Here is a 13,247-nt window from a genome sequence, read left to right as displayed (position 1 = left end):
GTCAGCAGGAGCCATCTCTTGTTGACAGTGAGCCATTCACACTGCCACTTACCATGGCAAAACTTTTCTCTTTCAAAGGAGGCTTTTTTTTAAGCCCCTGTGAATAACAAAAGTTTTGTTGTTCAGGTGGTAGTATAGACAAATCCTAGTGAAACAACAAAGCTACATCTACACTGAAGGCTTCTTGTGCAAGAACTGTTTTGCACAAGAGTTCTTGCGCAAATGGTCTTGCGCAAGAGCCCTTCCACACTGCCATGTGCTTTTGTGTGAGAAAGCTCTGATGGCCTTTTTAGCCATAGGGGTTTCTTGTGTAAGAAACCCCTGTTGCCTGTCCACACTGCCTTCTAGCGCAAGAAGCCCTCTCTTCTGATGCTTTACTGTAAATTTGCTTGTGCAAGAACACGTGTGCAGTGTAGACGCACCACAATTTTTTGTGCAAGAACGGTTGTCCTTGCGCAAAAAGCCTGCAGTGTAGACGTAGCCTTGCAAGAGACATGTTATTAAACTGTAGGCTGATGCTTTGGCCTTACAATAAATAGGATATTTTGGGACAGGGTGGGATGGAGGAAGCATTCCGTGTTCATGTCTGATCACATTTATATGCCTTTGATAGTTGTCTTCCAGAAGAATTGTTCAAAGATCCACACTGCACTGCCTGCTTTGTAAGGAAAAGAAAACATGGGGAGTTAGTCAGTTTTCACAGGGTCACATTCTTCATAAAGGATATTTTAAACTCTTTAAAAACTTGAACAAATTAATGGTACAGGTGGATTTCTCTAGTCCAGCACACTCTGATCCAGCAACATCTGTGGTTGGCATGACTGTAGTTAGCCAGATGTCCACTTATCATGGGTGTGGCCAACTTTCCTACAGTCTCAAAGTTTGTTTACAGCCACCAATCCTGACTCTGTGTTGTCTGCTGTTACTTAGCTCTAATTTACCCTAAGGCTACGTCTACACTGCAGACTTTTTGCGTAAGAACACCTGTTCTTGTGCAAAAACTTGCGCAGTGTCTACACTGCATGTGCGTTCTTATGCAAGTAAATTTACAGTAAGGCATCAGAACAGAGGGCTTCTTGTGCAAGAGTTATTCCTCTCCCCACAAGGAATAAGCCCTCTTGCGCAAGAGCTCTTGTGCGTAAAGGCCAGTATAGAGGGGAACAGAGGTTTCTTGCACAAGAAACCCCTATGGCTAAAATGGCCATCAGAACTTTCTTGCACAAGACGGCGTCCACACTGCCATGAAAGCACATCTGTTGCACAAAAGCACATGGCAGTGTGGATGCGGTCTTGTGCAAGACCTTTTGCGCAATAACTCTTGCGCAATACAGTTCTTGGCCAAAAATCCTGCAGTGTAGACGTAGCCCCCATGTCTTCCCATGTCTTCTAAGAGCCCAATAAGTAGTGGAAGTGTTGGCAATGCTGCTAGACAATGTTGACCTCCCATGGTTTGGTAAAATCTCTGGTTCAGCACCAGTCATGGCCCAAGTGTACTGGACTAGAGAATTTTAACCTGTAACAATTTTCATTGTTGCAAAAAAAGCAAACATGATTCTGGGATGCATTAACAGGTGTGTGGTGAACAAGACACAAGAAGTCATTCTTCTGCTCTACTCTGTGCTGCTTAGGCCTCAGTTGGAGTATTGTGTCCAGTTTGGGCACTGCATTTCAAGAAAGATGTGGAGAAATTGGAGGGAGTCCAGAGAAGAGCAACAAGAATGATTAAAGGTCTAGAGAATATGACCTGTGAAGGAAGGCTGAAACAATTGGGTTTGTTTAATTTAGAAAAGAGAAGACTGAGGGGGGACACGATAGCCATTTTCAGGTATCTAAAAGGGTGGCATAAGGAGGAGGGAGAAAACTTGTTCATCTTGGCCTCTGAGGCTAGAACAAGAAGCAATGGGCTTAAACTGCAGCAAGGAAGGTTTAGGTTGGACATTAGGAAAAAGTTCCTAACTGTCAGGGTAGTTAAACACTGGAATAAATTGCCCAGGGAGGTTATGAAATCTGGAGATATTTAAGAGTAGGCTAGATAACTGTCTATCAAGGATGGTCTGAAAGTACGTGGTCCTGCCATTAGGGCAGGAGACTGGACTCGATGACCTCTCGAGGTCCCTTCCAGTCTTAGTATTCTATGACTATGATTCTATGTTGAAAAGAGACTATACTGTAGCCAAATACAAAGCATAATTCTTGTGCTTGTATTTACAGTTCATGAACTGCTAACCTTAGACAGGAGCAGCAGGAGAGTTAATGTTGGAGAAAGTGGAAAAAGCGTGTGTGGGGGGCAGTTGATGTGTGGTTTTTTGTTTGATTGGTTTTTGGTGTTGGTTCTGTTTGTTAAAGGGAATGAGTAGTTTGGGACAAAAATCACTTTGAGTCAAAATCTCCCATAGATATTTTAAGATTAATCTCTTTAATGAAAACCATTATTTAGATTTAAACATTACTCTACCAAACATAACAACATTCATTTTCCAGATAACTAGAAAATTAAACAGACTATAAACTGAAGTGAAACTGACCAATTAACTATCCATACTGAATGGAATTCACAAAGTAAATAGAGATGTTAAAATGGTTAACCAATTAAAGTGCTAGTGCTTAACTGTTTAACAGTTTTAACCTGGGGCCCAGCCTCACCTCAACCATGAGGTCCTGCTTCTGGCCCTACCATGGCCATGGGGTTCCACCACCCAGCCTGGTGCCGGTCCCTCCATGGCTGGGGCTGTTTTAGCATAGCTCCAGCATGTCTGGCCGCTGCTGGAGAGTTCACTGATAAGCATACCAGTAAGCCTCATGCTTACCTATTAACCATTTTAACATTCCTAAAAGTAAACAATATGAATAGGTAGAAGGTTGCATTTGACATTTTTTATTTTAATATTTTTTTTTAAAGGGAGAGAGAAACTTTACTCTGCCATAGTGGTGTAATTTTATTGATCTCAATAAAATTTTGTGGATTAACACTAAATGTTTGTTGTTTTAATCTGATGATATCCCTTTAATTTTTAGTATATTAGACGTTAGCTGCCAGACCAAAATAGAAATGATGTGTAGAGCAGCTATACATCCTCTCAGTTTATAGCGGTCTATATAGTATATTAGCATATTAATCATATGATCCATTGATGATAATCCTTTTTCACTGGTACATTTAAACTACCTAAAGTATCTTCTGTATGCTGTGTTGTTATGTTGGTCCCAGAATATCAGAAAAACAAGGTATGTGAGACAGTATCGTCTATTGGAAAAGTTATTTATTTGCTCCCATAACACAAGAACTAGGGGTCTTGGTGAATGAGACAAGCTTTCAGTTATAGTTATGCTGAGCTCTTAGGCCTGGTCTACATTACAAAGTTAGATTGAGGCAAGGTATCTTATGTCAACCTAATTGTACATACGTCTATACTTAAGTTTGTCTCCCACCATTGAAAACATCCTCTGATAGCAACATATTAATACTACCTCCCCAAGTGTTATTGAGCCAAGGTCATGTACTGAGATAACCACTACAGAAGTGTAGATGCTGTGTTGCCTCCAGCGTCTCTCCAGCAGCTGTTCCACAATCAGGGCCGGATTAAGGCGTGGGGGGAGAGGAGAGGGCTAGCCAGGCAGCTGCCCAGGTCGCCAAACTATGGGGGGCGCCTGATTGAGGTGGTAAGGGGTGCCGCATCAGGGGGCAGGGCTGCACATGTGCCGCGCTCCCGCTGCCCGGGGCACAAGAATGGCTCGGGCCGGCCCTGTCCACAGTGCCCAATTGTAATTGCTCTGGTCACCATTACGAACTGCATTACCCAGGAGTCATGAAGACTGGAAGCCCTCAACTCACCCCTTAAAATCGTGTGAATTTTTTGAAGTGCTGTTGCCTGATTGTCTAGTTTGACAAGCCCATCTAGCAGCTATTGTGTGCAAGTACCCAGTTCATCATACTGGCTACACAATCCAGACACGTTGCAGCCTGGAATACACAAGAGATTTTGGATCGCCATGGTCTGTTGGTAGAAGAAGCTACACAGACACAAATAAGGGCCAGCCCTAAAAATGGCAACAGCTAAAAGTACTGCTAAAAACATAGAATCCTAGAAGTGGAAGGTATCTTGAGAGATCATCAAGTCCAGTCTCCTGCCCTCGTGGCAGGACCAATCACCAGCTAGACCAGCGGTTCCTGATCACTGGGCTCTGGATCGCTCATTGCTGGGCCCCCGCAGCTATCGGAGCTCAAGCCACTGTTACTGGCAGTTCAGCTCTGGCAGCTATTGTGGCTCAGAAGGAGGCAGAGCAGGAGGTGGTTCCCCCCTCCTCTCCCCTCTCCACTTGGGGAGACGTGATTGGAGATGGAGGGGGCGTAAAGAAGGAGAGAGGCAGGCACGCCTCCAACAACCACTTCCCCTACCCACGTGACCGCTTTTGCCAGCTGTGGCAGGAGGCGGTGGAGCAGCTCTCCAGGGCTTCCCCCACCCGCGCGGCCCTTTTACCAAAGGGCATCGGGCGTTGGGAGCAAGGGGGAAAAAGGCACTGGGGAGCAAGGGGCTGGGTTGTGGCTAGGACGATTCGTAGTGTTTGATTTACATATTTGCATATTCATTATTTGCACAATGAATATGTAAGTATGCAAATAAAATGATGTCTGTCCACCAAACGTTTGTGAATGGGTTTGCCAGTCTGTGGCATAAAAAAGGTTGGGAACCACTGATCTAGACCATTCCTGATAGTTGTCTATCCAACCTGCTCTTAAATATCTCCAGTGCTGGAGATTCCACAACCTCCCTGGGCAATTTATTCCAGTGCTTAACCACCCTGACAGTTAGGAAGTTTTCCTAATATCCAACCTGAACCTCCTTTGCTGCACTTTAAGCCCATTGCTTCTTGTCCTATCCTCAGAGGGCAAGGAGAACAATTTCTTTCCCTCCTTCTTGTAACAGCTTTTTTAGATATTTGAAAACAGCTATTATGTGCCCTCTGTCTTCTCTTTTCTAAATAAACCCAATTCTTTCAGTCTTCCCTCGTAGCTCATGTTTTCTAGGCCTTTAATCATTTTTGTTGCTCTTCTCTGGACCTTTCTCCAGTTTCTTCACATCTTTCTTGAAATGTGGTGCCCAGAACTGGACACAATAATCCAATTGAGGCCTAATCAGTGCTAAGTAGAGTGGATGAATGACTTCTCATTTCTTGCTCAAAACACTTCTAATAATGCATCCTAGAATCATGTTTGCTTTTTTTTGCAACACTGTCGACTCATATTTAGCTTGTGGTTCACCATGACCTCTAGATCCCTTTCTGCAGTATTGCTTCCTAGACAGTCACTTCCCATTCTATGTGTGAAATGGATTGTTCCTTCTTAAGTGGAGCACTTTGCATTTATCCTTATTAAACTTCATGCAACAATAGAAATACATGTGACCACTCTATTTTAATTCTCCTTTAAAAAAAATGTTTAACATCCTACCTAGGTTTTATCATTTTTTGAACTAGACATTAAAGATCTTCACACATTTCATGGTTAGTGGCAATCTGGCAGTTGGGAAACAAAGTCCCTCCTCAGATCTTTTGGAACAGTTGTGTGGTTTTTTTAAGATGTGAGGGTCATGCACCTTCCCTGACCAGCTAACCCTGATGTAGGTGAAGTGCCCCAGTGATTGACCAGTGCTTGCATACCCATAGGAAAGTAGCACTTTGTTGATGTATTCTGTGGCAAAGTGGTCTGATGCCAAAATAGGGATGTGTATCATCTATTGCTCCACCACAGTTCAGGATCCCAAATGTTGCAAATCCATCTTCTGTGTCATGCATGTTGCCAACCACCACAGTCCTGTGTAGCCGGAGATGATTAATGACTCTGAACATTTGCATGACAATGCCCCCCCCCCAGTGAATTTTCCAACACCAACATTTTTTTCACTGAACAGTAACAATCTGATGCTGTGTGTCTCAACAGTGCACCAGCCATTCTGTCAGTATAGCCCTCATTCTGATGTGTCTGTGCCCGGAAAGTAGCCTTGCACATCTGAAACTTCTGCCACTGCTGCTCATCATCCTAGGTCTGCATTACAACATGATCCCAACAGTGGATACTTGTTCCTCGGGCTCAGTCTGTAGCGGTTCTATGATACCCTGAACTGAATCTCACTATGTTGGACAACAACCTGTCCTCTGTGAAATCATCGGCTGTGTCTAGACTGGCTAGTTTTTCCGCAAAATCATCTGCTTTTGTGGAAAAACTTGCCAGCTGTCTACACTGGCCGCTTGAATTTCCGCAAAAGCACTGACGATCTCATGTAAGATTGTCAGTGCTTTTGCGGAAATATTATGCTGCTCCTGTTCGGGCAAAAGTCTTGCACAAAAGTTTTTCGGAAAAAAAGGGCCAGTGTAGACAGCAGAGATTTGTTTTTCGCAAAAAAGCCCCGATCACGAAAATGGCGATTGGAGCTTTTTTGTGGAAAACCGCGTCTAGATTAGCCATAGATGCTTTTCCGCAAAAAGTGCTTTTGCAGAAAAGCATCCTGCCAATCTAGACGCGCTTTTCCGAAAATGCTTTTAACAGAAAACTTGTCCATTAAAAGCATTTCCGGAAAATCATGCCAGTGTAGACGTAGCCATTATGTTCCCTGTTGATTTTGTCCTTCTTGCAGCTTTGCAAATACCAGAGCATTGTGCATCCCATGCTAGCAGCACTCATGACAATAATGCAGAGCTTCATGCTTCTGTCAGAGATGGTGGACAGTGAGGGGGGCTGTGTGGGTTCATTGGATTTTTTTTAAAGGTGCAAAAATTTCAGGAGAGAGAGGACACTGAGATGAAAAAAGTTATAGTCTCTGTATTGGCCCCCTTAGCTCCCAGTCCCGCTTGCATAACTATTTTTTGCCCCACCACGCATTGTCAAAATATCCAAAAAAGCAGTGCGTTAGACGATGGTGGGTTGCCCAGTGGGTTACTTACCCCTAGTGTACTGCACTGCACTATGTGTTGACACAAGCACTACTGGAGAATGGTATCCCTCTGGCTGGAACTAGGCAACAGGGGATGGATCACTTGATGGTTACCTGTTCTGTTCATTCCCTCTGGGACACCTGGAATTTGCCACTGTCAGAAGATGGGATACTGGGCTATATGGACCCAGTATGGCCATTCTTATATTCTTGCAATATGTTATCTCACTACACTTAATAATTGGTTCCACCTTGTATTTAGATGTAACGCTTTAGCTGTCTACACTACGGCTACGTCTACACTGGCCCCTCTTCCGGAAGGGGCATGTAAATTTCAGCAGTCGTCGTAGGGAAATCCGCGGGGGATTTAAATATCCCCCGCGGCATTTAAATAAAAATGTCCGCCGCTTTTTTCCGGCTTTTAAAAAAGCCGGAAAAGAGCGTCTAGACTGGCCCCGATCCTCCGGAAAAAGTGCCCTTTTCCGGAGGCTCTTATTCTTACTTCAAAGTAAGAATAAGAGCCTCCGGAAAAGGGCACTTTTTCCGGAGGATCGGGGCCAGTCTAGACGCTCTTTTCCGGCTTTTTTAAAAGCCGGAAAAAAGCGGCGGACATTTTTATTTAAATGCCGCGGGGGATATTTAAATCCCCCGCGGATTTCCCTACGACGACTGCTGAAATTTACATGCCCCTTCCGGAAGAGGGGCCAGTGTAGACGTAGCCTACAAGTTTTTGCTACCTCATGTTACATCAGCCTAAAGATACCACAATTAGTATATCGCTTGTGCACATGCACAGTTGACTCTTTGCACTGGCACTTGTTAGGAAAAAGTTCCTAACTGTCAGGGTGGTTAAACACTGGAATAAATTGCCCAAGGAGGTTGTGGAATCCCCATCTCTGGAGATATTTAAGAGTAGGTTAGATAAATGTCTATCAGGGATGGTCTAGACAGTATTTGGTCCTGCCATAGGCCATACTGGGTCAGACCAATGGTCCATATAGCCCAGTATCCCATCTTCTGACAGTGGCAAATTCTAGGTGTCCCAGAGGGAATAATCAGAACAGGTAACCATCAAGTGATCCATCCTCTGTTGCCCAGTTCCAGCTTCTGCCAGAGGGATACCATTCTTGCCCATCCTGGCTAATACCTATTGATGGACCTATCCTCCGTGAATTTATCTAGCTCTTTTTTGAACCCTGTTAAAGTCCTGGTCTTGACAACATCCTCTAGCAAGAAGATCCACAGGTTGACTGTGCATTATGTGAAGAAATACTTCCTTTAGTTTGTTTTAAATCTGCTACCTATTAATTTCATTTGGTGACCCCTTGTTCTTGTGTTATGAGAACAAGTAAATAACTTTTCCTTATTTACTTCCTCCACACCAGTCATGATTTTATAGACCTCTATCATATCCCCCTTAGGCTTTTCTTTTCTAAGCTGAAAAGTTCCAGTCTTATTAATCTCTCATATGGCAGCTTTTCTATACCTCTAATAATTTTTGTTTCTCTTTTCTCAACTTTTTCCAATGCCAAGATATCTTTTTGCGATGAAGTGACCACAGCTGCACACCTTATTCAAGATGTGTGCATACCATGGATTTATATAGAGACAATAAGATAATTCTCTGTCTTATTTTCTATTCTTTTTTTAAGTGGTTCCTACAATTGTTTGCTTTTTTGACTGATGCTGCCTGCACATTGAGTGGATGTTCTCAGAGAGCTATCACAATGCATCCAAAATATCTCTTGAGGGGTAACAACTAATTTAATTCTCATCATTTTATGCGTATAGCTGGGATTATGTGTTTTCCAATATGCATTACTTTACATTTATCAACATTATAAAATTCATCTGCCATTTTCTTGCTCAATCACCTAGTTTTGTGAGATCCTTTTGAAGCTTTCCACAGTCTGCTTTGGACTCAAATATCTTGAGCAGGTTAGTATCATCTGCAGATTTTGCCACCTCACTATTTATCCCTGTCTCCAGGTCATTTATGAATGTTAACATAAGAACAGCCATATTTGGTCAGACAGAGGCCAATACCAGATGCCCAACAGGGAGGGAACATAATAGGCAATCATCACATGATCCCTCTCCCATCATCCATTTCCAGACAAACCTGCTGCCTTTTAATTTCATATGGTGACCCCTAGTTCTTATATTGTGGGAATAGAATCATACAATACTAGGACTGGAAGGGACCTCGAGAGGTCATCGAATCCAGGCCCCTGCCCCTATGGCAGGACCAAATACTGTCTAGACCATCCCTGATAGACATTTATCTAACCTACTCTTAAAGATCTCCAGAGATGGGGATTCCACAAGCTTCCTGGGCAATTTATTCCAGTGTTTAAACTACCCTGACAGTTAGGAACTTTTTCCTAACAAGTAAATAACTTTTTCTTATTAACACTTTTTCCACACCAGTCATGATTTTATAGACCTCTCTCATATCCCCAACCCCTTAGTCTCTTCTTTTTTAAGATGAAAAGTCCAAGTCTTTTTAATCTCTCTTCATACCATACCTGTTCCAAACCTCTAATCATTTGTGTTACCCTTTTCTGAACCTGTTCAATAGGATTGGTCCCAGTATGGACCCCTGTGGGACACCAGTTACCTCTCTCCATTCTGAACTGACCATATATTCCTACTCTTTGTTTCATATCTTTTAATTAGTTATCAATCCATGAGAGGACCATCTCTCTTCTCTCATGACAGATTACTTTGCTTAAGAGCCTATGGTGAGGGACCTTGTCAAAGGCTTTCTGGAAATCTAAGTAAACTATAGCCACTGAATCCCCCTTATCCACGTTTGTTGACCCACTCAAAGAGCTCTAGTAGATTGGTGAGGCATGATGTCCCTTTACAGTAACCATGTTGACTTTTCCCCCAACAAATTGTGTTCATCTATATAGCTGACACTTCTTTCAGAGACCATTTAAGTGAAATGGCTGTTAACACCTCTGTAGTTGTAGGAGAAAGGAGGATTAGTGGATTACAGATTATGAGCCATAAATCCAGTGTCTTTGAGTCCATAGCTTTTAGCATCTGGCAAAGTTATGATTTTAAGCTCCTAGGCTCTTCTTTTGAGAGGTCAAATATGGAGTGATCATTTTGTGAAAAGCATTTACCTATGGATGGGATGGTGTGTTTATTTTTCTGTGTGAGTTCATTTAGAAGTACAGTTACTGTCTTGTTTCAGCCACAGCGTTGTTATTGTGCAATTGATGGACTGGGTGAGGTCCAGCACACTTGATAGCTGTGTGTAAGACCCAGGGATCTTGAAAGATGTATTGCTCTTTGTGTCAGTAGAGCTATGCCTACAGGTTTTGCATCTGTTATGGATGAGTCTGGTGCCACTTTGAGTTACCGTGTACTGGTCTAGTGATAGAAATGCAGCTGTGTTAGTCTGGTGTACCTGAAACAAAGTACAGGACGATGTAACACTTTAAAGACTAACAAGATGGTTTATGAGCTTTTGTGAGCCAGACCCACTTCCTCAGATGTGTACTGGTCTATGGAACTTGCTTCTGCTGATAAGCTTGGCATGGTTAGAAAGTTGTTTAAAGACCACAAGAAGGTATCAGGAAAGATTATTTCAGGATGTGATTCCCATCAAGTATGGATTGTAATTGCTTGATAGCCTATATGGGTTCCACTGGCGGTGTGTATTTGGAGCAAATGGAAAGAGGTTCTGCATTGAAGCAAGTTCTCTCAGGATTTGGGTGGCCCGTTAATGATGCAATCTACTTTTCTGGGTAAAACTGCTTGTTTAGTGAAAGTAATTTTAATTGGATTAAGACAGGTAATTCAGACTCTCTTCTGAGCACATTCAGTAATAGGAGTGCCTGGTGCATGAGGTAAGTGTGGTGATTTCTGGCTTTTGTGTATAATTGGCTGTAGGATTTCCTTGTTGAAGCTAACCATGGTGTTTGAGAATGGGTTCTAAGAGTCTCACTGATTCTTCAGTACGATTGCCATAGCCAGATATGGATATGCCTGCATTCCCCTCTTACGTATCTTGTTTGAGTATCCTTGAAATTGCTAGTGTAACACAAAATGAGTGTTGGGAAGGAAGGGATGTCAGTTAGGTCTTGTAAAGTTAGTATGCTCTGTCTGACCGCCTGTGACGCTGCAAGTTGAAAATATTTAGATGAAGCTTGCTGTTTGATGATCAGCATGCAAACTGTAGCACTTTTTTCTTTTTCTTCAAACTTAGCACTCTCCAGGTGTGCAGCCAGCTGATCTTGAAGAAGTTGTCAAGAAGGGAGTTAAAACATTAGTGATCGGCCGTGGCATGAGCGAGGCCTTGCAGGTAAGTTTTGGCCTATGACAACACCTTGTAACTGCTGGTTCTTTTCCTCTTTAAGCATAGATCATTTCTAGCCTTGATAAAAAGCAATCTAGTAATTCATTTATTCCCCCAATCTGAACCTGTTCTTTTATAAAGCCAAGAAGCACTTATGAAAAAAAGTTGTAAAATATAAGATCAGCATTTTGGGAGTAAAGACATTTTCTGAAAGTAACCTCATTTGATACTGGGATCCCAGCATCAAACTGTAATTCAGTTTACAACATGCAGTAATAGCAGCAGCAATTACAATCTTTCAACTATGTTAATTTTTAAACCTTTAAAACGGATTGTAAATCAGAACCCCAGTGTGTTGTAGAAATTTGTAGCCTGTCCTTGACTACCCTTGCTAGAAATGGTATTTTCATGTGTCACTTCAGCAGAAAGCTGAAGAAATTCCAATCTTTTCAGTGAAGCTTCATTCATTTCAAAAAGCAGTCTGCTAGCTTTTTGAACTGGGTGGCCTGAGTGAAATGGGCAGAGGCATCTTTGTAGTGCTCTTCCCACTTAGAAAGCGCTACATTCTATTATATGTATTAATTCACAGTCATTTCCACCACTATCTCCTGAATTTTCTGTTCATGGTACAATTCAGAATCCATCGAGGAACATGCTAAAGAAGAATGAATACAAGTTGGATATATGTTAACTATTATTAAATGACAGTGAAATAAAAGTGCCTTTTTCTCCACTATAACAAATTGAGAAGTATATTCCTGTTATCAATTTGGTTACTACCCCACAAGTTTATTTTATTACCTTTAAAACTAGATGCAATTAAGCATTTTTATGAATAAGTGCAACCAGTACTTGTTTCTTATTTGGAGGTAGTCTGCAAGGGAAAGCATCTACCATTTGTCTTACATCTTTTTCCTATCCTGTTCCTTAGGTACCAGCATCAACAGTGGAGTATCTCAAGAAAAATGGGATTGATGTGCTAGTCCTGCAAACAGAGAAAGCTGTAAAGGAGTACAATGCACTAGTTGCTCAAGGTGTCAAAGTGGGAGGTGTCTTCCATTCAACATGCTAATGCATATAACAATACAGTCCTCTCCCCCTTAGCCAAAAAATTTGTGCCTTTTAATTGAATAAATGATAGCAGTCAGTATTGTGGATTTATAGTTCATATTCATTTCCCTCCATACCAAAGCCTGGATGTGAGATGAAGATCTAAAACAGTGAAGAGAAATATAGCAGTATAGAATCTAAATGAATCTCATTGCTCACAAATGTTTTTCACAGTGCTGGATATGGTAGACAATTTAATCATGCTTCTCAACACTTGTGATTTCGACCTAATCCTCTAGGCCTGAAGAGGTAATTCATCCTCTGACTGTTAATGTTTGGCGTAGCTGCTGAAGTAAAATAGTTACACTTTAGAAACCTGTTTGAAAAGAAATCACATCGCAGATAATCTCCTGATTTGTAGTAGCTATTGGATGATCACATTTATTCACTACCATCGGGTATCAAATTTGAAAGCAACCAGCCCACTTTTCAGTGCTGTATAGAAAAAGAGGGAAAGCTATGCCTTCCATTGCCAATGTCTTGAGCTGTCTAAACTCTTAGCAGTGCGCACAGAGTGAAATAATGGTAGATTTGCTTCTTGGAGAGGATTTTATTTTCATAACTTAGCATTTGTAAATTTTACATTACACAAAAACAAATCACTGGGAACTAAAGAAAAGATAACCCTAATAGTGAGAGAGGGGGCACTATGTAGTGATGTGTACTAGTACACATCAATAAGGAAAAACCCCTAACATACGGTATTTGGAATGTGTCTACTGCAAGCCCTGGGTTTATAGTTAATGGAAATGAAAGCTAGTAAGCAGCACATTAGACTAGCCCATCATTGCTAATGAGCTGGGGAATGGAGGTTGCATTTTTTAGATCCAGTGCTATTGGTTGAACATTAAACACATGCATAGATTTTTAATAAAAGCTGCAGATTTTAAACCTAA

The 13,247-nt window shown here is 41.9% G+C and overlaps 1 protein-coding gene across 5 annotated transcripts in view; it reads left to right on the top strand.

The window, feature by feature from the left end:
- AAMDC (adipogenesis associated Mth938 domain containing) overlaps nt 1–13,247 on the top strand; it is a 30,670-nt gene extending 17,423 nt beyond the window's left edge. For all 5 annotated transcript variants that reach the window (XM_075919502.1, XM_075919500.1, XM_075919501.1 and 2 more), the window contains 2 exons: nt 11,152–11,247; nt 12,173–13,247. In XM_075919502.1, coding sequence (XP_075775617.1) covers nt 11,152–11,247; nt 12,173–12,313 — 237 coding nt within the window. In that variant the 3' untranslated portion in view covers nt 12,314–13,247. The remainder of the gene's footprint in view (nt 1–11,151; nt 11,248–12,172) is intronic.

This window comes from Pelodiscus sinensis, chromosome 1, assembly GCF_049634645.1.
Source record: "Pelodiscus sinensis isolate JC-2024 chromosome 1, ASM4963464v1, whole genome shotgun sequence".
Taxonomy (NCBI): domain Eukaryota; kingdom Metazoa; phylum Chordata; order Testudines; family Trionychidae; genus Pelodiscus; species Pelodiscus sinensis.
This window is presented reverse-complemented; position numbering and strand designations above follow the sequence as displayed.